Raw genomic sequence first — 27,102 nt, 5'->3', positions numbered from 1 at the left:
GTTCAAGCGCACAAGAGCATAATCTGGATGGAAGGCCCCCAAGGCTGGACTGCCTGGGTTGATGATTATTGGGATATTCTTCACTAGCTGCTTTTAGTCTGTTCCTTTATATGTATTGAGTTGTATATCTCGCTACTCTGGTTCTTTTGGTGTCAGTCGGAGGTGACGCCTCCTTGATGGACTCGTGTTGAACTCTATTGTTCCTTTTTTGATCTCCTTATTATTAATAGAAAAAAGAATAAATTTGGTATTGCAAATGTATGTTCTGACTATTGTTGTAAGTGTCATAATTATTTTGGTTTTTAAATTTTTTATCCATGGCTATAAAGTAGTTTCAAAGAATTTGTGAACCACCTTTGATGTGCATATCAATAATTGCACATTGTTCAAGATTGAGTAAGATTTTTATTATTGTATTGTCAATGGTTGAGTTTTCATGCAATAGTGAAGGTCATTATAGTTAAATTTTTTTGGTTAAATTTTTTTTTGTAAATAAAATTATTGCATAGTAAATGATTTATTTCATATTTACTTCAAAATTTTCATGCATTTTTTTTTTGTTATATAAGTTTATCTAACTTCTTTATCCTGCAATTATTCATATAACTCTTAAAAAATTTAATTAAACAATCTTCAAATTATTTAAGTTTATGTCACTGTTATTTTTATCTACAACAATAATCAAATATATTATACAATTAATATACCTGTATAAATATGGATGAATAAATTAAATATGCTTGTAAATGAAGTACTAGTAATATACATATTATGTTTTATGAAATTTATAAATATTTAGAAAGCAACACATAATTTAATTTACAAATATAGTGTTCCAAAAACAACACAATTTATTCTAAAAGCATACATCCACATATACATATATTATATAAAAGCTATTAGTATAATGTATACATATAGTAATATAATCAATGAAAGATACTACATGATATATAAAAATGAAAAAATAGTCTAATAATAAATGTTTCAAGTACTTATGAATCATAATTTAAATAAGAAATAATAGTAAGTAGCATATTATTTTAAATGTGATGTGATTTCTTATTAATATATTACAGTGACATTGATAATAAATGTTTCTCATATTTCAGATATTTATATTTGATAGTACATAAAAGTCACTAGCATATTAATTATAATAAAAAAACATTCTTATGACTTAGTAACACTTAAAATAAATAATATTTTAAATATTTCTCTATACAAATATTTATTTTATTAAAAATAAATAATATTTAAATTATTGTTTGCTACACATATTTTATTTTATCAAAAAATAAAAAATAAAAATGTTTGATTAAAATATTAACAGTATTAATTAATTAAAATTATTCATCACAAAAATAAAGATTAAGAAGATTAGCCTATTGTTAGTATTGTCATCAAAGTTCACTGCTCTCGCCATCAAGATTCAAATCTCACTGAGATATCATTGTTGAATATATCAAAAATGAGGTCCCTCATTTATAACTAGATTGATTCTAGACCCTTTCAATAAAATCTCAGCATAATTAATATTGTTTATCATTGAAGATATCAATAATACCAATTAATTAAAATGTAGCGTATTCAGCAGAGGAAAAAACATTGAAGCAACTTAAATATAAATAAATGAATAAATAAACACAAAGAAATGCCACGTAATATTTATTTTCAGAATATTGGCGAGCGGATAATGTTGCGAGCGTTTTTGCTCACCATTTCAACACGGCTGGGAAGCTGCTTACGTGTTCACGCGGTCTACATTCAAAATGACTGTGCATCACAAATTTCTATATAAACACTCCCTGGCTGTTCATACAACCTTCCCATCTCATAGTGCCTCTCATTTATTTTTTTCTCTCTCCCCAAAGCATTTTCTGTCACCCAAAAAATTTCCCGTCTCTTGCCCGACTTTTTAATTTCTGTATAAAATAACGCCAACGGTGCACTCTCTATTATTTTAATACTCGAATTCTTCGATTTGGCTGTGATATTTCAAGAGCGACCCGTAATGGGTAATGTCCTGCGAGGGCTTCTGAAGGCGGAGCGCCACCGACGGGTAAGAATAATGAAAGTCGACGGAACAGTGATGAAACTGTCGATTCCTGTTTCTGTTAAAGAAATTGTAGGCCATCATCCAGATCATGGAGTTTATGATGCAGATGCCGTTCGTCGACTGGGGATTCACAGTCGACCTCTTCCAGAAAGAACAGAGCTTCATGGCGGCCGCCTTTACTTTCTCCTTCCTCTGCCTCAACAACCAAGGCCTTTTGCAAGGGCCTCTTCTGACAAGATTCTCACAGCGGCTTCAAGGCTCCGTCAATTGCAGCTTTCTCGCAGAGCCTTCTCCGACAGAGATTTGACGAAGCCAGACTTTGACAGAGGCGTGCAGATTGTTTCTTCGGCTGACGATGGATCCAACGTGAGGGTGAAGCTTCGTCTTCGCAAGGACGAGCTCGCAAAGATTCTGTCTGGAGACGGAAAGTCTGTGGTCGAAGAGCTCGTGGCTCCTGCGATCCACCAGGCTTTGGAACAGAAGGCCGAGGGTTCGTTCTCGCGACCTCTCAGTTTTGGATGGAAGCCTAGCTTGGACAGAATCGCTGAATCCAAAACCCCAACTCCTGTAAGTAATATTTTCGGTTTATTTGCCTTTCTTTACGATCGTAACAAGATTTTTCCTTTTCCGTATGTGATTCTCTCAAATGTTACGATTTGCTTTTCAGGATTCTTTTCCCGTAGCCTGATTCTCAAAAACTTTGTGATTTGCTTTGCAGGAAAATTCCGTGCATTCGTGATTTCTCACAGGTTCAGATGTATATGTACATGTTTAGCAGAGGTCCTTAACGGAATTCAGTGTTTTTTAGCATATTAGTTTGGTGGAGAACGTATGTACAGTTCTGATTGTATTATTAAAGTTCTGAGAAACCCCACGTAGGATTTGTCTGAAATGAATTCCATGATTGCACAATGATCTGAACAGAGGGATATTGTATGACACGTGGAAGGAGGAGAATTTGATCTGTTTACCTGTATACGACATCTGTCACTGTTCAAGTGACGTTTTAACTAGTTTGTGTAAATATAGAAATAGTATTTGTATTTGCCCGTTCTTTGTGGTTCTTTTGCTTTTGTCGCTTTAGCTTTCCCCGGCTGCTATAATATTTGGTAAACAACCAAACGGCGTGGAGGGAACGCGAAAATATCTGGGAATGTAGCGGAACACGGTTTTAAGAAACATGTGCCCATGTGACTTTGAAATACATTAGCGGGCATAGCTAACTTCGCTTATCTACGGATCTTAAATGATACATCGAATTTTAAATGTTTTTTTTGATTGTCGTCGTACGCGATTTGATTGCTTATAGCTATTGATCTGGCTTCTGGGTAGTAACGATCCGATTTTACGATTCGTTATGCATCGAAAGGTCAAAAAGTGGTCATTTCGAAGTGATGACCGATACTTGACCTCTTTTGCGCCAATACCCGCACACAAAAATGCCAATAGATGTTTATTAAATGCTTAATAAATAATATGTTTATCACATTTTTAAAATAGTAAAATTTTTTTTTATAATATAAAATAAATTTTAAAAAATAAACTTTTAATATTAATAAGTTTTAAATGGGTGGTCAACTAAATCATTGACCACCCATGTCCGCCTTCTTGCGTACCGAAAACGACCCCACGCGCCTCAAATTACCTCTATCTACGTTGCCCTAAAAACTTAGGGAAAATGCATTTTTGTCGAGTACAGAACATTCTCTCCCGCCATGGTTTCTTTGTCGTGGTTTCTCCCTACTGTTTTCGCTCTGCAAACACTTCGACTCCATCTCTGCAACGCCTCGCTTCGACTCGAGGTAATCGTCGCTGTACTTCCTTCATGCTTTTTGGATGTCCAATGATGGTTAGGTCCTTCGTTGCTGCATTATGCTTTACCTATTGATTATTTCTTTGTATGCGGGTTAGGGTTTCATTTCAATGGTCTGTTACAGTTTAATAATGCCAAAATCCTCACAGAGAATGACAAAAAAACGTTTGTCTCTTCGTTTTCTTCGATAATGCCAAAATAGTTACGGAGAATGTAAAAATATTGATTATTGTTCGTATTTATTCGAAACCCTTTCATTATTTATGATTTCATATTATGGGTGCGTTGTCAAATTTTGTCTCTTTGTTTATAATGCCAAAATAATTACAGAGTGCAAAATTTTTTTATTATTGTTCATAATTATTCAATACCCCTTCATTATTTATCATTTTATTTTATGGGTGCGTTGTTCAATTGTGTCTCCCTGTTTATAATGTCAAAACAATTACAGAGAGTGCAAAAAAAATTGATTATTGTTCATAATTATTCGATACCCCTTCATTATTTATCATTTTAGTTTATGGGTGTGTTGTTCAATGGCGTCTCTCTGTTTATAATGCTAAAATAATTATAGAGAGTGCAAAAAAAATTGATTATTGTTCATAATTATTCGATACCCCTTTATTATTTATCATTTTAGTTTATGGGTGTGTTGTTCAATGGTGTCTCTCTGTTTAAAATGCCAAAATAATTATAGAGAGTTCAAAAAAAAATGATTATTGTTGATAATTATTTGAAACTCCTTCATTATTTATCATTTTTTTTATGGGTGGGTTGTTAAATGGTGTCTCTCTATTTATCATGCCAAAATAATTATAGAGAATGCTAAAAAAATTGATTATTGTTCACAATTATTCGAAAGCCTTTATTTATTTATCATTTTATTTTATGGGTGGGTTGTTCAATGGTGTCTCTCTGTTTATAATGCCAAAATAATTATAGAGAGTGCAAAAAAAATTGATTATTGTTGATAATTATTTGAAACCCCTTCATTATCTATCATTTTTTTATGGGTGGGTTGTTAAATGGCGTCTCTCTGTTTATAATGCCAAAATAATTACAGAGAGTGCAAAAAAAAAAAGATTATTGTTCATAATCATTTGAAAGCCCTTCTTTATTTATCATTTTATTTTATGGGTGGCTTGTTAAATGGTTCTCTTTGTTTATAATGCCAAAATAATTACAGAAAATGCAAAAAAATTTGATTATTGTTTATAATTATTCAATGATTCGTCTACTGATGATTTTTTTGTAATCCTTATAGTATAATAATGTCGAAATCCTATTTTTTTTTGTAATGCTTAATTATCGTTTAATAATGTCGAAATTCTTACAATATAATAATATCGAAATTCTTACAGTATAATAATATCTAAATCCTCACAGAGAATGGCAAAAAAATTGATTATCTCTTTGTTTTCTTCGAAACCCCTTGATTATTAATCATTTCATTTTATGGAAACGCTATTAAATGGTCTCTCTCTGTTTATAATGCCAAAATAATTATATATGTGTGTGAGTGTATATATATATACAACACCATTTTATTTTGTTCAAAGATGGATTTGTACTCATTGACACCTGTAGAAATTGATTTGTTTTTTCATCATTTATCTCAATGGCATTGAGGGTTTCATTTCAATGATCTGCCTCTGTATATATAATTATGCAGCACACACAGTAGCATTTTTATTTTGTTGAAAGATGTTCAATTATGGAACTGTTCAGTATCTAATAGAATATCAACAATATCCAGTTTTCAATCACATCACAGTTACATATTTCACTCTTGCATATCATGCTTTTAGTTTGTCTCCTTGTTATATACATTTTCAAGTTCTATGCCTATATAGTTATTACCCATATCTATGCACACACACACACACACACACGTATGTACATATACATGTATACACATACATATACACACACACATATACATATACATGTATACATGTGTACATGTACACATGTATACATGTATATGTATATGTGTGTGTGTATATGTATGTGTATACATGTGTACATGTATACATACGTGTGTGTGTGTGTGTGTGTGTGTGTGTGTGTGTAGTCACATAAATCTGTCCAGTTTAATTCATTTGCTATTTATTTGATCAAAAACCCACTAGCCATCAGTTAATTAAATTAATATTTAATTAATTCATCTTCAAACATTTTCCTATTAATTAAATAAATTATTCAATTTATTTTAATTAATTCATTAAACCAAATTCACAATCAATTAAATGAATAAATTCTATTTATTTTATTTAATCCCCTTTCCTCTTTTAAATAAATTAAATAAAATATTTATTTAAATAATTAACCCCCCCCTCTTGCATTCTCCTAAAAATGCAACTTGCACCTATTTGTTGAAATAAATGAATTTAATTTTAATAAAAATTCTATTTTCCCTCGCCCACCAAACTCACTTGCAATCCTAATCCCCTTCTAGATTCTTCTAAACCCCTTCCTAATTAGCCTAATTCGTCCCCTAATTATTGTCACATTCCTAAGTAACTTGGAGTCACTTCTCAAAGACTCCAAAGTCTTTGAAAAACATTTAATGCTTTATGTGTCCAACAAGCTAACCTCTAAAGTCTTCCAAACCACTAATGGCTCTTACATGACCATTAATGGCTCTTACATAACCATTTATGGTTAATTCCACTTGCACCCATGGTTAGGGACTTTGACCCCTAACTCAACCTTCGTGTAACCCATGTGTCTCCTCAAGCATTTATTGCTTTGACCATGGTTATCCTCACCAACTCTTGCACAAGAGTTTATCCATTGGATAAAAGCATTATTCTTTGAATAATGGATTTATCCATTCAACTCAACCTTAACCTCACCTCCCAAGTTAACCCTCAGGTCATGTCAAGCATTTAATGCTTCTTCCCTCTCCTTTCAACTCATCTCAAGTTGACACTTGTCAACATGGGATTGGGTTGAAAGCCCTCTCATGGATTGAATATCATTCAATCTTGACCCTTGTTGAGATTACTCAATCTCAGCCATCCATTGCTTCATTTTTCCTATAAATAGAGCCCATTTCTTCATAATCCAGATCCTGAAAACTTGTATGCATTTACCTTATAGTCATTTTTAGATAAAGAGCATTTAGCATAAATCATTCATATTCACTCTTTTGGCTTAAAATCAACACTAGCTAATTAGATAATCTCTCATTTTAGCTTTTTTTCACACTTGCATAGCATAGATTAATCATTTTTCAATCTTAAACCTCCATAAGGAATCCATAGTGCAAAAAGCTACTGAGAGCTACACTAATTTGGGACTTGGAGAGGAGAGGAACAAGGGAGGAGGAGCTACAAGCATGGTGGAAGGCATTTGGAGATGTCTTCTTGCATTTATTTTCATAGTTAAATGCTTTATTATGTTTTTAGTGTCTCTCTTGGTATGCCTACTTAGATTAGTCTTTGGTTGAATAACACTAGCATTTCTCTTTGTTTCTTGTGCTTCTTATGTGTTATACGACTACAGGTTTTTGTCTAACAATCTCCCATTTTGTAGAGCATCAACATGTGTATATATATTCATGTATATATGTATATATACATGTAGAAACACACACAATAGCATAATATGTTCTATAATGAAGGTTGTTTCGAGTTCTGTGGCTATATGGTTATTGTCTATATAAATGTGTATATGTCTATGGACAATAACCATATAGCCACAGAACTTGTTATAATCAACAACACAATCACTAAATTCCTTATTCAAGGGCGCTCATTCAGATTGGTACACACAAAATAACTAAATTCCTTTTACAGTCAATGTTAAATGTTATAAATCTTTCAATTTAAATTATACTGTTTTGAGTAAACCAACATTTCTTTCAATATAGTCGCATTAAATAATATTAACAGCCATATTGGATGTCCAATGATAGTTTATGCTCCTTCATAGCTGCATTATACTTTGTATATTGATGATTTCTTTGTATGCGGTTTACAGTTCCATTTCAATGCTCTCTTACAATTTAATGTGCTTATATGGTTATTGTCCACACACAATAGCATTTTTTTTTATTCAAAGGTTTTCAATGATGGATTTGTACTCATTGGTACATTCAAAAATGGATTTGCTTTTTAATCATTATAGTGTGAACTTGACTCCACTTTCTTTGCTTCATTATAGTGTGAACTTGAGGGTTTATAGTGTGAAATTGACTCCAAATTATTTGCTTCATTATAGTGTGAACTTGACTCAAATTTCTTTGCTTCATTATAATGTGAACTTGACTCAACTTTCTTTGCTTCATTATAATGTGAACTTGAGGGTTTATAGTGTGAACTTGACTCCAAATTATTTGCTTCATTATAGTTTGAACTTGATTCATTATAGTGTGAACTTGATTCAAGTTTCTTTGCTTCATTATAGTGTGAACTTGAGGGTTTATAGTGTGAACTTGACTCCAAATTATTTGCTTCATTATAGTTTGAACTTGACTCATTATATTGTGAACTTGATTCAAGTTTCTTTGCTTCATTATAATGTGAACTTGAGGGCTTCTAGTGTCAACTTAAGTCCACATTATTTGTTTCATTATAGTGTGAATTTGACTCATTATATTGTGAACTTGACTCCACTTTCTTTTGATCTTTATAGTGTGAACTTGACTCATATATATTTACATATATATTTATATATATGCATATGTACATATATATAGACAACATCATTTTATTTTGTTCAAAGATGTGCAATGATGGATTTGTCCTCATTGGTACCTACAGATATTGATTTGTTTTTCTTCATCATTTATCTCAATGGCATTGAGTGTTTCATTTCAATGATCTGTCTATGTATATATATTTATATAGGCACACACACACACATACATATATATAGTGTGAACTTGACTCATTATAGTGTGAACTTGATTCAACTTTCTTTGCTTCCTTATAATGTGCCTATATGGTTAATGTGCACACACACACACACACACACACACACAATAACATAGAAGAATTTGCATAAAATCAAATTAAAAAAAACTAAGTTTCATTCAAAGCATAGAAGAAAACTAAACAATTCGAAGCAATATATATATATATATATATATATATATATATATATATATATATATATATATATATATATATATATATATATATATTATTGATCAAAAGTAAGTGCCCCATTTGCAAAAAAAAACTAGACAAAGAATTGTTTAATAGTGCCTTATTAGATATTTTGGTAGATACTGCCAACAAGGAAAACTTGGCAGCTAACAAGATATTTTGTAAGGCACTAGAAAATAGTTCTTTGTCTAGTGCCTTTTTACAAATAGGACACTTCCTTTTATCATTTCGATGCAATGACCTAGTAAACATATTAGACACTGCAATTTATATATGATGGTTGCAATTTGAACACTTATAAGTGTTCAAATTGCTCACTATCAAAACATGACATATTAGTGACATCTGAATAATCAGATGCCATTGATATGGCCTTTTTGATAGTGAGCAATTTGAACAGTGATGTGGCCTCTTTTGATAGTGAGCAATTTGAACACTGATGTGGCCTCTTTTGATAGTTCACATTACAAAAAAATGAAATGAGATTCGTAACAACAAAATCAATTCATTGGTATATTCATGGGAGAAATCTGAAAAACAACAGTTCAATTTGGTGTATTCATCAGTTCATCAATTCATTTGGTATATATATATATATATATATATATATATATATATATATATATATATATATATAAGATATATGTTTATATATATACATATACATCTATATATATATATGTATATAAATATATCTATCTATATATATATATATGTATATACATATATAGATAGATATGTATATATATATATATATACATATCTATCTATATATGTATATACATATATATATATATATATACATATATATATATATATATACATATATATATATATATATATATATATATATAGATAGATATATGTATATACATATATATATATAGATGTATATGTATATGTATATATATAGATGTGGCCTCTTTTGATAGTTCACATTACAAAAAAATGAAATGAGATTCGTAACAACAACATCAATTCATTGGTATATTCATAGGAGAAATCTGAAAAACAACAGTTCAATTTGGTATATTCATCAGTTCATCAATTCATTTGGTATATATATATGTTTATATACATGTATATGTATATATATACATATATATACATATATACATATATATACATATATATGTATATATATATGTATATATACATATCTATATACATATATATATATGTATATATATATATACATATATATATATATATGTATATATATATGTATGTATGTGTATGTGTATGTGTATGTGTATATATCTGCAAGCAAGACACTTAGTTGACATCAGAAAAAAAACATATGAGATTTATAACAACACCATCAATTCATTGGAATATTCATTTGAGATATCTGAAAACAACGAAGTTCTGAAAAACATTACAAAATATGACAATATGTCATTCTATAATCACATCACAGTTATATTGAAATTCAAAATCTACTCTTTGGAGGGCTCACACAATATAATTGATCATAGACTCGATCAATTATTTATATGGGTATTAAATGGAGGAGGTGTCACAAATCCAACCCCAACAAACTGTGGCCTACTAGGGTTTGGCCCAACAACGATGTTTTCTTGGCTGGGAGGGGTTTGTAAGAAACTTTCTATTTGAGCAAGCAATGCCGAGTTTATACCTGAAGTAAGTTACATGGTGTTTGAGCATCCAGGTGCAATCCCAACTTGCAAAGTTTTAATAGCTGCAAAGGCTGGGGACAAGAGGTTCATCGTTTTCAATAGAATTGGGTGTCAGATGGGTAGAGGTTTTGTGACTGTGGCCACATATTTTGTCCTCTTTGCACACTTGGCTTCCTTTTCAACTGCCTTCCTTGCCTTCTCAAGCTTTGCTTCTGCATCTTTCTTTGCCTTCTCTTGTCTTTGAATGAACTTCTCTTGGGAATTTGGCAATTTTTTGGCCTGTTTTTCCACCCTCATAACCTCCTTTTCTATCGCTTCTGCTTCACGTTGTGCCTTCCTCTGTCTCATCTATTCTTTCTTTCGTTCTGCCAATTCCTCATCTCTTTTCCTTTCAACCTCTTTATCTTTTTCCCTTTGAATGTACTCATCGGATGTCAAGATCTGTGACTGGCTACTAAGACTTAGTACCCCTTTCCTACCTCCATGCGAAGATTGATTCATTCTCTGCATTGGAAGTCTTAAGAATCTGGTGATTTTCCTTAGCACTTGCTGCCCATCCTCTTGTGTACATGGCACAAACCTAGGTTTGTCTTCACTTATGTGAATTTTGTCTTCACAATCAACACCATCTTGTTGCTCCTAGTTGACTGCATTGGTGAAATAATGTATCACATCTGGTGGATCAATTTTTGGTAGACTTGGCATGGAAAGGGTTACATCATCACAATTTGCTGGTTCTTGGTTCTAGTCTGGTATGATAGCTTGCGTTGTTAAAGACATGCTTGTTGATGTACTTTCCAAACCCTCATTTGGCTGGCTAGTTTGTGGGGACAGACCTAGTTCGATTGTTTGTGGTGTCAAACTTGTACCCTCAACTGTTGCTTATGTTTCGCTATGTTGTTCTACAAAATCTTGAATCTCTTCCCCATTATAACCAACCAACCACAAGAAAGTTTTCGCTGCCATATGCTCTGGTTCTTCATCACTTGGAGTGGCATCATGTTATGTTCCAACAGTTGGTTCTATATCAACTGGAACCTCAAATGCCTCACTTGGCCTCATATCATTTTGCAATGTAGATCGGTTAAGTGGCCAAATCCCTATCCTACGAAAGCCACTGATTATATTAGTCGGTGTCAATTCTAGGGCAAAGGCCTTGCTTGCAAGAGTTGCCAACTTTTCCCTTCCAATTTTAATTTGTGGGTACTTTGACATCTATATACTCCTCTGCTGTTTGAAATAATTCTTGAAAGGTGAGAATACATAAACATCAAGTGGCTATAGTTTGTGGCTTGTATAAGCAGGAAGGTTTACCAAATCTTTACCTATCCGCCTTGCTTCTTCAATTGTCTTGAAGGCTACATGGCTGCCATGACCGTTGAAGATCAATAAGGCCCTACGTGAGGGTGAAACTCCACCAGCGACTAAACATGCAAAATGTTCCAACCAATTTAAGAACAACTCCTTTGTCATCCATGCATGTTCTTGGACTGCCATGCATGCTCCTGGCTCGCAGTTTGCAATGTAGTTTTGGATATGCCTCTTAGATTTGAACAAATGAAATCTAGGATTATTGAAACCACATGCACTAACACATGCCAAAATAGTAATCCACTCTCTACTCTTGGAAATTAGGTGCGGTACACACCTTTGGCCCAATTTGGCTATCACTCTCATTCCACAATTCCTCCCAGCTTGCACACCAATCTCATCACAATTCCAAATCTGACAGCTACCATACTGATTGAGGTTGTACATTACCTCCAAGTTGTCATAGAAAGAGGCAAGTTCGAAGCATAATAACCCTATCAGAGTCCACTCCTTCTACTATTTTCATCGTCAGATCAGGGTGCCTTCCTCTAAAACCTGCCCACCATGACCTCCTTGACATCCTATTTTTGAATGGATTAGGCCTATTCTTGCAAATTTGGGCAACAATTGATTAAAGTTGACTGATTTGGAGACTATGACCAATTTCAACCATGTTTTTGCACCATTGGACAACTTCATCCTCCTCTGCTGATAAAATAGTGCATGGACCCCTCACAGTCGTGGTTGTGACTCCCATCAGCCATGCCCTCAAAGAGGTAATATAGATACCATACTTGATTGATGTGCCTCTAACATACACGTTCTTGTCTTCTATGCATGATATTGCTTCTTTCATGTCAGATATGCTCCATTTTGGTTTGGGAACCTTTGAGGCCACCTGTACTTGTGGTGTTTCTGGAATAGGATTACAGGCTACAGTAGAATGGTCATGTACATCCTTAGTTTCCACATCAGTTGCATTGTTAGGTGAATGGTCATCTACAACAATAGTCATTGGGTCTTCATTTTGGACAGAACTATCTTCATCAGGGAAGTGCACCCCACAAGTGACTCTAATTGTTCGATGTCTAACACATTTGTTTCCCTTTCTACTTGGTGCCATTATGTTCAATGAACCTGCAACCATAAGGTACCAATGATAAAATGCAACTGTGTGTGCGTATATAAATATATATACAAAGACATGTCATTGAAATGAAAACCTCAATACCATTGAGATAAATGATAAAAATAAATCAATTTATGTAGGTACCAATGAGTACAAATCTACCATTGAACATCTTTGAATAAAATAAAATGGTACCGTGTCTCTATTTTTGTATGGTTGATAATATAGACAGTAACCATATAGCCACAAAACTTGAAACAAACATGTAGGAGTTAAGTATGTAACTGTGATGTGATTGAAAATTGGATATTGCTGATATTCTATTAGATAGTGGACAATTACATCATTGAACATCTTTCAACAAAATAAAATGGCACACACACACACACACACACACACACACACACACACACACACACACACACACACACAGGTACAAAATTTGAAACATTATATAACAAGGAGAGAAACTAGAAGCACAAGATGTAGGAGTGAAAGTTGTAACTGTAATGTGATTAAAAAGTGGGTATTGCTGATATTGTATTAAGATGCATATTCATTTCTCAAATGACTAATAATTGAATGATGTTGATATATTTCTCATATAAAATTCGTTGGAAATAATATAGTGTATGATTGATAATATTATTTACAGTGAGTATATTAATAAATTGAAGGCAGAGCAAACAATGAAAATGCCTCAAAAAATCTGCATTTCTCAAAGTTCTAAGGGCAATGTAGTTGGCGGCAATTCGTGCCAAGTAGCCTATAACATGTATGTGAGAAGGTTGTTATATGTCAAAAATAACACACATACATAGACACATATTTGTGTGTGGACAACAACCTTATAGCCAGTATATAGTCACTGTAAGTAATACTATCAGGCATACACATTATTGTAATGATAAATAATGTAGGGGTTTTGAATAATTATGAACAATAATCATTTTTTTTGCATTCTCTGTAATTATTTTGGCATTATAAATAGAGAGACACCATTTAACAATGCACCCATAAAATGAAATGATAAATAATGAAGGGGTTTCGAATAAAAGAAACAGATAATCATTTTTTTTCCCATTCTCTGTGAGGATTTCAACATTATTATACTGTAAGGATTTCAACATTATTAAATTGTAACAAAGCATTGAAATGAAACCTATATCACAAAATGAAGCAAAGAAAGTGGAGTCAAGTTCACACTATAATGAAGCAAATAAATTGGAGTAAAGTTCACACTATTAATGGACAATAACCATATAGGCACATTAAACTGTAAGAGAGCATTGAAATAAAACTGTAAACCGCATACAAAGAAATCATCAATAGACAAAGTATAAGGCAACTACGAAGGAGCTAAACCATTATTGGACATCCAATATGGTTGTTAATATTATTTACAGTGACTATATTGAAAGAAATGTTGGTTTATTGAAAACAACATAATTTCAATTGAAATATTTATAGCATTTAACATTGACTGCAAAGGGAATTTAGTTATTCTGTGTGTACCAACCTAGAATTGCACATATGCACATATACATACATATGCATATGCATATGTATAACATACATACATATTGCAAACAAATAGTCACATAAGGAATGTGCAGAGGGTATTTGCAGAGCTCAGGAACATGCAATGAATTGGATTGAATGAAAGTGACGGAAAATTCTGTCTTAAAATATAATTCGAATGTGCAATGCATTCGATTGTGGTAGCTAACTATTTTCAAATTTGAATTTTTGTGGGAAACAATCGATCATGTCATATTAAATATGCAATGCTCCATTGTTTTGAATTGTTTAGTTTTCTTCTATGCTTTGAATTAAACTTGGTTTTTTTTTAATTTGATTTTATGCAAATTCTTGGTTATTGGGGAGCCTTACATCAGTTGTTGGTAATGGAGGTACCAAATGCAGATCCATTTAATGCATGAAGCTGTGAAGTGATATTTGGAAGAATGTACATTTGAGTGTCTAAGAAGTCAAAAGTTGATTTTTTTTATGTCATGTAATGCACCAATAGTTGTGCATATGTAATTGTAATTGGAGTACATTTGTACTTTTTAGCCACTTGCATAAAGTGGCAAATGTAAACAACAAGTTTTTTTAAAAATAAAAATGTTTATTATTTGTGCAAGTTGTTTTGTATAAAATGGGAAATGTACCAGTAGTTGTTTATTTTTTTTACTTTTTTGTTGTCAACTAGTAATTCATTTGTGAACATGTATTGGTGTTAAAATAAATATTTACTGTTTTTTTTATATTTATGTACTGACAATTTATTTTTTAATGTTTTGGGGGGTCAACATGGCAATAAGGTGACAATTATTGAAACTATGTTATCTATTGGTACTCTTCCCCTAGAGTTTGTTCTTTTTTTTTATTTTGAGAGTTTCTTTTAAGGGTTTGGGAATGGATGAAATAAGTGGATATGATTAAATAATACTTATTTTTTATTTAAATAAGGAAGTAAAAGAGTTGGAAATCGACGATTTAAATGATATTAAATGTATGAAACTTTTGTAATCTATGGTAAATTATTTTATGGTTTTTGGATTTGATCGTGTGATCAATTTTTCATCAACATTTAAAATCATGCTTCATGGTTCATGTGGAGGAGGAAATTCAACGCCTTTTAGGTGATGAAATCCTAGACGAGTAAATAATCCTACTCCATCTCATTAAACTGACACTTTGGTGAGCTAGGAGATACATGAAAATGGATAACAATAATAACAATATTGAAAGGCTAAATGAATTCAACCACAAAATCCTAGCCTAACAATCAACAAAGATCCACCATAACATATGAAGATTACCTAAGACAATGCAAATCAAATGAAATCACAAAGATTATACCATCACATGTCCAATAGGGTTTGGATCTCTATTCTTCCTATCTCCATTGATCTTGCTTGATATATATTTGCTCTCAGATTTTTATATGCACAAGAGCTCAACAAAGAACGGAATGTGGTTGCAAGTAGGATCGTAGTGTAGTCGAGTCCTCCAAATTGTCGATTAGGCTGAGTGATTAGAATGCATAGAATGATTAGGGTTTGATAATGAAGGAAGCATCTCCTTATATAGAAGACACTATATGAAATGGAGGGATAAGATTGAGAGGTGTAAAAAGAGAGGTCGGCTAAGATTAGAGGGTAGGTAAAAGAAATACCAAAATAATGAAAGAGGTAGGTAGTGTATGAATTAAGAGATGAATGACATGTGTCATGTGTAGAAAAGGATAATGAATTAATTAAATAAATAATGATTTATTTAATTAATAGAAGAAATGGGATCAATTAAATAAATAAAATATTTATTTAATTTAGGAAAAGGATAATTTAAATAAATAAATGTATTTATTTAAATGAGAAATAAGGCTAGAAGAGGATAAATGAATTAATTAAATAAATAATGATTTATTTAATTAATAGAAGAATTAAGCTTAGATAATTAAATAAATAAAATATTTATTTAATTAGACATGACATTTTTAGGTGTCTACACATACTACTAAACTAACCAAACCTAAAATAAAGTTTTACTAGTTAGAAGGTCTATCGGATGTGATAGGATAGGTCACAAAGGATCTTTGATGGTCTTTGTCTGAAGACGCGTGTGCAAGTCGAAGAGGATAGCACGACGTGCTAATGTCCCATACAGATAGAACATTAAAATACATGTAGAAGGTCTAGAGTGACACACAGATATTACAAACACACTTTTGAGCTAAATAGAAGAACAATAGAAAGAAAAAAATGATTATGATATTGAATATAAACTAGGAGAAAAAATGAGAGATGTCTTATAGCTAGCTACTAAGTTCACTTTGAAAACCTACACACACGACGAAGAGAAAATGTTGGGGCTATGTATAGAGGTCTGCCATAGTTAGACCCTCGTTTTTGGTGTTACCACCTCCACGAACAACCAAGATAGATAGATTGATAAATGAAAGCAAATTGTGAAAGAAAGATAATGAATGATATGTTATGGAGACATAATGCAACAATAGAAATAGAGAGGAAGAAACTTCCCTTTAGCACCAAGAGAACAAGAGTCTGCCAAAGTGAAGGTAAGTACTAAGAACTCCTTCGATATACAATTGCAAAGATGATTGCGATTTTAATGGCATGCAACAATGGTGAAATATAAGAAGAATGATCAAGAAGTTGCAAAAAATCTCATAGTGTTCAAGACAATTGAATCTATTGTTAGAGAGCCAAAATGAAGCTCTCGAGGGAAGATAAACAACTTGCTCAAATTCGGTGTCAGTGGGCATGCGTAGAGGCGTTATGAACCTTGCCAATCACATGCGTAATGCTTAAACAACAATAAATTTATGGGATGCTAGCATGGTGTCCGAACGTCTTTGTGATGCATTAGTGTCCTCGAGTTAAGAGTCAATAAAGTCAAGAAAGAGCCAAGATGAAGGCTGACTAGGCAAGCCATGCAAGCGAGAAGGACAAAAGGTGAAAATATTCTCTAATCAATATAAAGCGAAGGCATTTTGTAGCATGGAATTTCATGGGGTGCAATTTATGACGTTACATTTTTCCCCTTTTAGCAAGCATATCATTGTTACAAGATGTGAAGCTAAAGTAGAGATAAGGTTATAATGATTTTACCAAGACATGGAGGTGAAGTAAGATCCTTGAACCCGAGTTGTGCCTAGGAAAGTGTCCTCAAATCTTGCTAGGCTATTCCATCATAAGCATGCTAGCTGTAGACAAACATGTTAGATGAACAAGCAAAAATTTTGATACGATAAAACATAGAGATAACAGGATAATCATTTAAAGATATGCATCGGTATGGGTAAAAAGTTGTGTTATGCTAGATAGCCATACAATAGGGCATCTTGGATTGATCAATGATTGATTAGATAGTGGTTTGGTCTCCACAAAGGAAAGAGATTAAAAAAGATTAGGTAGATTGGCTTCCACAAAGGAAAAAGATAAAAAGAGATTATATGGATTAGCCCCACAAAGGCAAAAGATAAAAAAGATCAAGTGGATTGGCCCCCATAAAGGAAAAAGATAAAAAGAGATCATCAGATAGACAACATAAGATGCAAATGCAAAAATGCAAAGATATGATAGTGCCCCCTTAGAATGGTATGTGTGGAACACATCATTCTAAGGAGAAGAGATGTTGCATAACATTAACATAATGAGATGTTTTCGTGGAATGCCATCTTCAAAGGATGACACATAAGACCCACAACATCAAATAAAACACAAGGACACAGGGGGATATACTGATTCAATGTCAAACCCATAGTAGTGAAATGAGATAATGTATATAGCTGCATATGAGTGTTTCATCATGGTGTCGAACCTTACACTTCATATGAAGAAGGTACATGAAAAAAAAGAGAAAATAAAAATTGGGTCAACATGGAAGAGGGCCTAAATGCCCCCAATGTTTTGTATCATCCTCGATATCGAAAAGCAAAAGACGATAGATAGAAGAAGAGCGATTGACAAGTAGAACTTTTACAACATAAAATTCCCTATTTTTGAGCACCTATGGGGTAACTCGGGTCCTTTAGGAGGGCACAACAGATGAAGACAATAAACCTCCCATTTCCAAGTACTAACTGAGTAACTTGGGTCCTCCATGAGGGAATAAATATATAAAGCATGTATAGGGAACATAGACAAACACATTCTATACTAAAGATAAATAAGGAGGTACTATCCTATGGGTTGTTTTCCAACAGGTCACCGTCCTCCCAATCTATATAATATGGGGAAGTAGGACAAGCCTAAAGATGAAAAATTACAAGAGAAGCACTAGGTGCAACACCAACAACAAGAGCCAAGGATGAGGCAACTTCCACATTCTCATCCAACAGCTCATGAGAGGTGAGAGTCAATGACCACGTGAAGATTGTAGACAATGCCATGATATCCTCTAAGGAGTCAAATAAATTACCTTCAGTAGAAGAGGTAGGAGATTTGGCCCAAGGCAACGAAATAATAATTGTACCATCGACCTTTGGTAGAGGGGCATAGACAAACTTTAGAGAATGTGGAACCTCCTCAACAAAACAAGAAGAAGCCGACAAAGAAATACGCATTGAGGAAGACAAAGAGATTATTGAAATTGATTTTTGACGATGAAACTCTGAAATAGGACATTGCTCAAACTTGCGTTTAGGTAGGACCTGAGACATGGGCCTCTGATCAACCATGGCAGGTTGCAGGATTCCAAGAAAGCTCTGATGAAGATGCAACTGTGAAGTTGGATAATCAAGCAAGGTTGCAAAGGACACCACCTGTGTATGTAGCATGTCGAGCGGCTGAGAGAGAAGGCACATCAAGCAAATAAGTGATAAGAGGAGGCTCCAAGGAAGGAGCTATAATAACCTTGACCCATTTATGGTGAGGCTTGCCAACAATCCTTGAAGAAGGCGGGAGCAGGACGAAAGACGAAGTGGATGCTTTAAAAAACAGGAATAATGGGAGCAAGAATGAAAGTAGGCTTGGAAATAATAGAAGCAAGATCAGATACCAGTGATGCACTCGCATCCTTCAAAGCAATTGTTGTCACAAAAGTTCACTTGCGTGATGAACAATCTTGATCATCAACCTTGTGCAACGTGGAAACAACCTCCAAGTGTGGGACCTTGCACTGTTGTGAGGTTGAATCTCTGAAGAAGGCCAACTTCCTTTCAGTCTGATGCAAAGTGTTGGACCAACCCAACACATGAAAGTCTAATCTACTGATCTAACAAGGAAAAGCGAGAAAGAGGGAAGGGTTGTTGAAAGAAGGGAAAATGAGGGTTTGCACCTAGACTGAAATGGTGATCTTCCTTGCCTACAGCTACACAAAACATCAATAAAACTACCCAAGATATGCACAAGATCCTATCTAAATAAGTTATCTGAGAAAAGATGAAGGTTGGGGTTCTTGTGAGATGCAAAGGGAGCTGATAATTAGCTCACAAATTATATTCAAAGATGGATTCAACATAATCAGCTATATTTGAGAAAACCAAAAGAAATGCATTCAGGCAAAAAGGTAAAACTTACACAAGTTGAATGAACTAAATAAGGTCAAAACAAGCTAATTCTATTAATGGAAGGCAAAGCAAAATTTACAATTGTAGAGAAAAACATGCTATTCTGCAAAAGAAAAAGAAAGAAGATCCCTCAAACAGGGTACAAAATTTCATTTATAGTTCAAGAATAACTTAGATCAAGCTGGAGTTAGAAACCCTAACCCTAGCCAGGAGTAGGTTATAAAATATCTGAGAGGAGGAGAAGATCAGATCGACTGATTTGATAATATGCGGAAACAACCTCTGGAAGTGTCCTTTGCAACAAAAGATCCACAAGGGAGAAAACTCTGCTAATGATGCATTTGAGATGGTGTATGCGTGCAGAAAGGTCTTCATTTTGCAATGAAGAGGCATGGGTGGCTTCCAAAATTGGCCCACACATCAAGTCGGGAGTAATGGCAGAGTCCTTTGGAAACTGGGATGAAAATTTGATTGGATCTAGGGCGTCGATCGAGCAAAAATATTGTCTCAACCATCAAGTCGACAAACACCCTACATAGAGGTATGAATGCCCAACGACCCCTGCATGTTTGAAAATCGACTGTTGATTTGAGAGATTCATGTGAAGATGGACGCACAAGATCTCTCCATGTAGCTCCATAAAAAGCTCAAATGAGCTTTAAAATATGGTCGTTCGATCGAGCCCTTATGAAGATCTAACAGTTGTCAGTGCCTGACGTGACAGGTGGGATCCATATTAGATGCACTGAGTGACTATGGAAATGGTCACATTCACCATGCAGGATAGCAGGGAGGTCAATTTTCTGTGCAATCTTACCCCACACAATCATCTTCAATGGTTATGTTTAGTGCAGGATAATGGAGGACCACATTGGTGTCATTGTTCTCTTATCCCGCATGATCCCTTCTGTATCACTTTTGCCTAGTGGGATAAGGGGATGACCATCTGCTTACTTTTATATTTACCCTACGAAGCCTTTTGACTCTTCGCTTTTGCTTCATAGGGTGGTGACGAAATCTTATGTCTTGTGTTTTTCTTTATCCCACAAGGGTCCTCTTGTTAACCTTTCTACCTTGAGGGATAGCTGGGAACATCGCCTGCACTTTGCTTTCTCTTATCTTTCATGGCCCCCCGAAGTGCATTTTCACTAGTGGGGGGTAACAAAGAACCAAGCCTTCATTACTTCTGGTTACCCCACACGACCTTTTACCATCCTTCTGCCGCCCCACGGGATAATGGGGCACCCCTTGATCTCACTTTGTTATCCTACACGACGTATTTTGATGTAATTGAGGCTTTCGGCAAGACCGAAAAGCTTCCCTTTGACCACCAAACTCTGGCCAAAAAGGAGAACCACCAGCCGGTACTGGGTGAAAAGGGTCGATCCCTCCATGAAGAAGGGACCTTTCAACTGGTGACTCAAACTTAGCAATAGAATTTGGAGCCCAAAAAGAAAAGGTTCCCCTGCACGTTGCCAATACAGTGCACATAATGCGCAAGTTATCCAAGTACGCATAACACACAGGTTATGCAAAAAACATGGAATTTCTCAGATTGGATCTGCAGCTAAGTTGATAGAAAAAGGTCAACATTTTGGCAACTCAAAGGGGGCCCTAAGCTTGCTTAGGGAAAGACTAGATGTCTTTGGGTATTCAATGGGCAAGATTCAAGGCCTGAACCAGATAGATACATTCTGCCTCTGCAATTTTGCCAAAAAGATAACAAAATTTCTTCTATGTTGGAAATAGGAGAGTGTGTACATGCACTTCTTGGAAAAATGGAAAAAAATAAAATGAAAAAACAATGTGTTAAAGCACCTGGAGGAAAAGAAATCCTACAATACCCTAGTCTAACCAATCAACTTGAAGCTGCTAAACAAAACCATTCATAGATTCCTTAAAGTAGCTACCCCCCTAAATAATGAAGGGTGATTTACATGGTTTTGAAACAAAATACAGAGCAGGGAGGTGAAAAGAAGAACCAAAACTAGTTGCAAGAAGTCATGCAACTCACAAACAAGCATACATACCACAAAAACTTGATCAGACGCATTGCTGATCCTTTCTTCACTTGTAGCTTGGGCATGTGGCTCTACAACTTCATACTTGGCCCCAATCATGGAGAGATACATGATTGGGCAACCTCTTGATATGCCAAAATTTGAACCTTCCCTGTTGGCTTGCTTAGGTTCAACTATCTCCTCCACTAAAATCTAATCATGTTGACCATATTGCTCCCATCCCAGGGGCATGAACTCATCATTGAGGGTGGAACAGAAAATATTAGTGATATTTGAGAACATGTGATAATTCAAATCATGATCAACCTTTACATGTTCTACCTCAACCTCATAATCTTGAAAATTAGAGATATAAGAAACTATATCTTCATCAATCATCTTTGATTTGTATTCTTGTTCACTTTGAACAATAATTTTCTACAAGTCATCCTCTTGACTCTCTAAAACTTGAGAATCCTCACTTGTCTACTCTTGGACTTGCACTTGACATGGTTGCAACATGTCCAAATTTGAACAAAAACCTTCCTAATCATCCCAAAATGAATCCTCTTGTAATTCTTCTTCACTTTTTTGCAAAATGGGACTGATTTTGGAATTGCTATAGCTCTCCTAGAGGTCTGGAAAAATGGAAATGGGAGCGAAATTGAGTTCTCCCATTGCCTCACAGTCCTCATGATTTTCTTCCACTAATGGAGGCTCCTTCAGCATGCTCACCATTGGTCCAGGTGAAGAAAGCTCATCTTCATTCTCAATGAAGGAGGGAAGGCGATCAAAGATGACCAGATCTTCCTCCTTGTTGCATATTTATTCAGGTGTGGTGATTTGTTGTAGTAGGTCATCATTAGGCTCCTCCTGCAGCACCTCGAGCTCCTCAATGTCATCTTCATCATCAAAATGCCACCTAGTATATATACAGGGAGGATGAGCTCCATCTTCCCTCCAAACACTAGGTCCATCCTTGCATAGGTGGATCTCAACATGGCCAGATCACCGGGGGACCTGAAAAATAGGCTCTTGGACATCCATATCTAGCATTCCCATAAAACTTGGGAAATTAAAATTAGATCTCTCCTAGATAGGCTCAGTGTAAAGATGGATCTCCTCAAGGATAGGTTTCTCAATAGATCTAGAAGGGCTCCCCTGGATGAAACTTGGAAATCTTCTTTTAGTGGGGAGAGGGACAAAGGCCTCTACCTACATGATTTTAACCTCAAGTGCTGCCAATTGTCTTGATTTCCTCTTTCCTTGCAAAAGCAAGATGCTCTACAAGAAAGGCCTCATGTTGTTGTTGGGATTCCAACTCTTGTTGCTTCGGTAGTTGAGCTTGATAAGCAAGATCCTCTTGTTGTTGATGTTGGTAAAAGGCCTCCTCCTGCTGTTGTTCCCAAAATTATTGTTGCTTGATCTCATCAATCTGCTGATTGAAACCGAGTATCTTGCTTTTCATCTCGCCATTAGAAACTCTTTCATCACTTTGGTGTTGATTGGGAGGCAGAGCAGGGGTGGGTGGGTGGCAAGTATTATGGAGATACTCACCTACTACTAGAGCAAAGCCATAATTTGGGCTAAAACCAAGAGTAGTCCTTGTTTGTTCATGATGACAGAATGGGGGAGTTTAATGGATATTTTCAAAATAGGGGGGTGAATAAAAGTTATACCCATGGTAGGAGCTCATATTGAAGCATTAAAAAAAGATCTTTGTTATATAAAATGCTATGAAAAAGACTAAAGATCTGCCCTACTAGAGAGAAAAGGCGACATACCAAGATCACCAAGATTTGTTTGAAATCGGGCGCTTGAAGAAAGCTGCCTCCAAAGGCTTGAAACTAAAGAACACACTAGATATTTAGTTATTAGAGCTTCTGGACTGCTACAACCAGTAGATATCTTTTTAGAGTCGCCAGGTATGTAGGATGTTGCCTCTAAAGGCCGAGTTTGCTAATAGACACCAATTATCAACAAAAGATAAGAAAGCTTGAACCAAAACTAGTTCAATCTGTCCCATCGGGCGTGCCAAAAACTATGGTATGACCAGTGGCTTGAAATGGAACTGTCTTGTAGGTGAATTTATTCACTATATCCTTATAGATTTGTCCCACCAAGCATGCCAAAAATTGTTGTATGACCGGTGGCTTGAAATGGACCTCTCTTGTAGGTGAATTTCTTCACTGTATCCTTATAGATTTGTCCCACTGGGCGTTCTAAAAACTGTTGTCACAAAATTTGACCTGCTTGATGAGAAATCCTAATCATCAACCTTGTGCGACGTGGAAACAACCTCCAAGTGTGAGACCTTGCGTTGTTGTGAGGTTGAATCTCCGGAGAAGGACAAATTCCTTTCAATCTGATACAAAGCATTGGATCAACCCAACACATGAAAGTCCAATCTACTGATTTGACAAGGAAAAGGGAGAAAGAGGGAAGGGTTGTTGAAAGAAGGGAAAAGGGGGGTTTGTACCTAGACTAAAATGGTGATCTTCCTTTCCTTTAGCTGCACAAAACATCAATAAAATAGTTATATTATCTAAATCAGTTATATGAGAAAAGACGAAGGTTGGGGTTCTTATGAGATACAAAGGGAGTTGATAATTATCCCACAAATTGCATTCAAATATGGATTCAACATAATCAACTATATATGATAAAACCAAAAGAGATGCATTCAGACAAAAAGGTAAAACTTACACAAGTTGAATGAACTAAAAAAGGGAAAAACAAGCTAATTCTATTAATGGAAGGCAAGGCAAAATTTACAGTTGCAAAGAAAACATGTTATTCTGCAAAAGAAAAAGAAATAAGATCCCTGAAACAAGGTACACAATTGCCTTTATAGTTCAGGCATAACTCAAATTGAGCTGGAGTTAGAAACCCTCACCCTAGCCAGGGTTAGGTTACAAAATATTTGAGAGGAGGAGAAGATTAGCTCAACTGATCTGATAACATGCTGAAACAACCTCTTGAAGTGTCCTCTGCAGCAAAATCCCTACAAATCAGGGTGAAAACTCTGCAAATGATGTATTTGAGATGACGTATGCATACAAAAAGGTCTTCATTTTGCAATGAAGAGGCATGGGTGGGATCCAAAATAGGCCTGCACATCAAGTCTAGACTAATGGCAGAGTCCTCTAGTAGCTGGGATGAAAATCTGATTGGATCTGGGGCACCGACTGGGCAAAAAGATTGTCTCAACCATCGGGTCAACAACCACCCTGCATAGAGGTATGAATGCCCAACGAGCCCTACAAGTTTGAAAATCGGTCGTAGATCTAACAGATTTGTGTGAAGATGGACACATGAGATCTCTCCACGTAGCTCCCTAAAAATCTCAAACGAGATTTAAAACATGACCATTAGATCGGGCCCTTATGAAGATCTAACGGTCGCTAGTGTCTGACGTGGCGGATTAGGTCCACATTAGATGCACTGAGTGATCATGGAAATGGTCACATTCACCGTGTGGGATAGCAGGGAGGTCAATTTTTTGTGCAATCTTACCTCACACAATCATCTTCAAATGCTTTTGTTTGATGCGGGATAACATAGGACCACATTGGCGTCGTTGTTCTCTTATCCCGCATGGTCCCTTCTGATATCAATTTGGCCTCACAGGGTAAGGGTATGACCATCTTCTTACATTTCTATTTACCCCACAAAGCCTTTTGAATTTGCACTTTTGCTTCGTGGGGTGGCAGGGAAACCATCTGCCTTGTGTTTTTCTTTATCCTGCAAGGGTCCTCTTGTTAACCTTTCTAACTTGCGGGATAGCAGGAAACATCGACTGCACTTTTCTTTCTCTTATCATGTATGACCCCCCAATGTGAATTTTTACCAATGTGGGGTTACAAAGAACCAAGCTTTCATTACTTTTGGTTACCCCGCATGACCTTTTACTATCCTCTGCTTGCCTTGCGGGATAAGGGGGAACCCCTTGATCTCACTTTGTTATCCTGCACGACACATTTCGGTGTAACCAAGGCTTTCAATAAGACTGAAAAACCTCCCTCTGATCGAAAAGGAGAACCACCAGCTAGTATCGGGTGAAAGGGGTCGATCTCACCATGAAGAAGGGACCCTCCAACCATTGATGTTAAGTGAGTTGACTAGCCGACCCAATCAACTCAACAATAGAATTTGGAGCCTGAAAAAAAATAGTTTCCTCTGCATGCTACCAATATAGTGCGCATAACGCGTATATTATCCAGGTATGCATAATACACAAGTTATGCGAAAAAAATTGAATTTCTCAGATTGGATCTACAACTAAGTTGACATAAAAAGATCAACAATAGCCTCACACTCCCAAGTCATTATCTTCTAATGACACTTATGCTCAAGTGAAAGCTTGTTTTGGAATAAATGGGGACTAGGAATGAAGGTTTGAGAAGGAGTAGCGACACTGTGCTCCATAGGAGAAGCCTCCAATATTGTTGCCGATGAAGGAGAAGGCTCAATCGATGGAGTGGGAGGTGTAGTTGGAATAGGTACTACAAACACAACCACAAATGCCTTTCCTTTTTTTCTCGAGGAGTATTAAGAGGAACAGGGGGTACCTTTAGAGGTTGTGAAGTAGGAGCCAATGGTGATGAGTGAGCATAATCTGAACACTTACCTTTAGCATATTGAGAAGGACAAGGGATGTTAGCTAGGATCAAAAGCTCAAAGGTTGGGTGGGTTGCAGACTTTGATAGCATTGGTGCCTTTCCCTTGTCTTCGTTAGAAGCAATTGCAGGAATAGAAGAAACCGCTAGGGGCTGCATAGTTCTAGGCAAGTGAGGAGGTCTACCTTGAGGAATAATTTTATCCTCAACCCCTAATGAAGAAGGGATAGAAGACATGATCCATTGCAACATAAGAGTAGACAAAGAAGGTGGAGAAGATACTGATGCACGAAGGGGTAATGAATACCTAGGCTAAACCGACTTAGGAGCGAACTCCCCCTTCTTATAGTAATAATATGTTCTATACATCAA

General features: G+C 35.2%; 1 protein-coding gene across 1 annotated transcript; it reads left to right on the top strand.

Moving 5' to 3' along the window:
- The first annotated feature begins 1,824 nt into the window (after positions 1 to 1,824).
- LOC131063432 (uncharacterized protein At1g66480) lies at positions 1,825 to 3,104 on the top strand. Its single transcript, XM_057997235.2, has 2 exons — positions 1,825 to 2,626; positions 2,778 to 3,104. Exons 1-2 carry the CDS (start codon positions 2,015 to 2,017, stop codon positions 2,796 to 2,798), a joined length of 633 nt encoding a protein of 210 aa, XP_057853218.2. The 5' UTR covers positions 1,825 to 2,014; the 3' UTR covers positions 2,799 to 3,104.
- Positions 3,105 to 27,102: the final 23,998 nt, after the last annotated feature.

The sequence above is a fragment of the Cryptomeria japonica genome, chromosome 10 (genome assembly GCF_030272615.1).
Source record: "Cryptomeria japonica chromosome 10, Sugi_1.0, whole genome shotgun sequence".
NCBI classification, from domain to species: Eukaryota; Viridiplantae; Streptophyta; class Pinopsida; order Cupressales; family Cupressaceae; genus Cryptomeria; species Cryptomeria japonica.
Note: the sequence above shows the minus strand (reverse complement) of the source record. Positions and strands in the feature narration are given on the sequence as shown.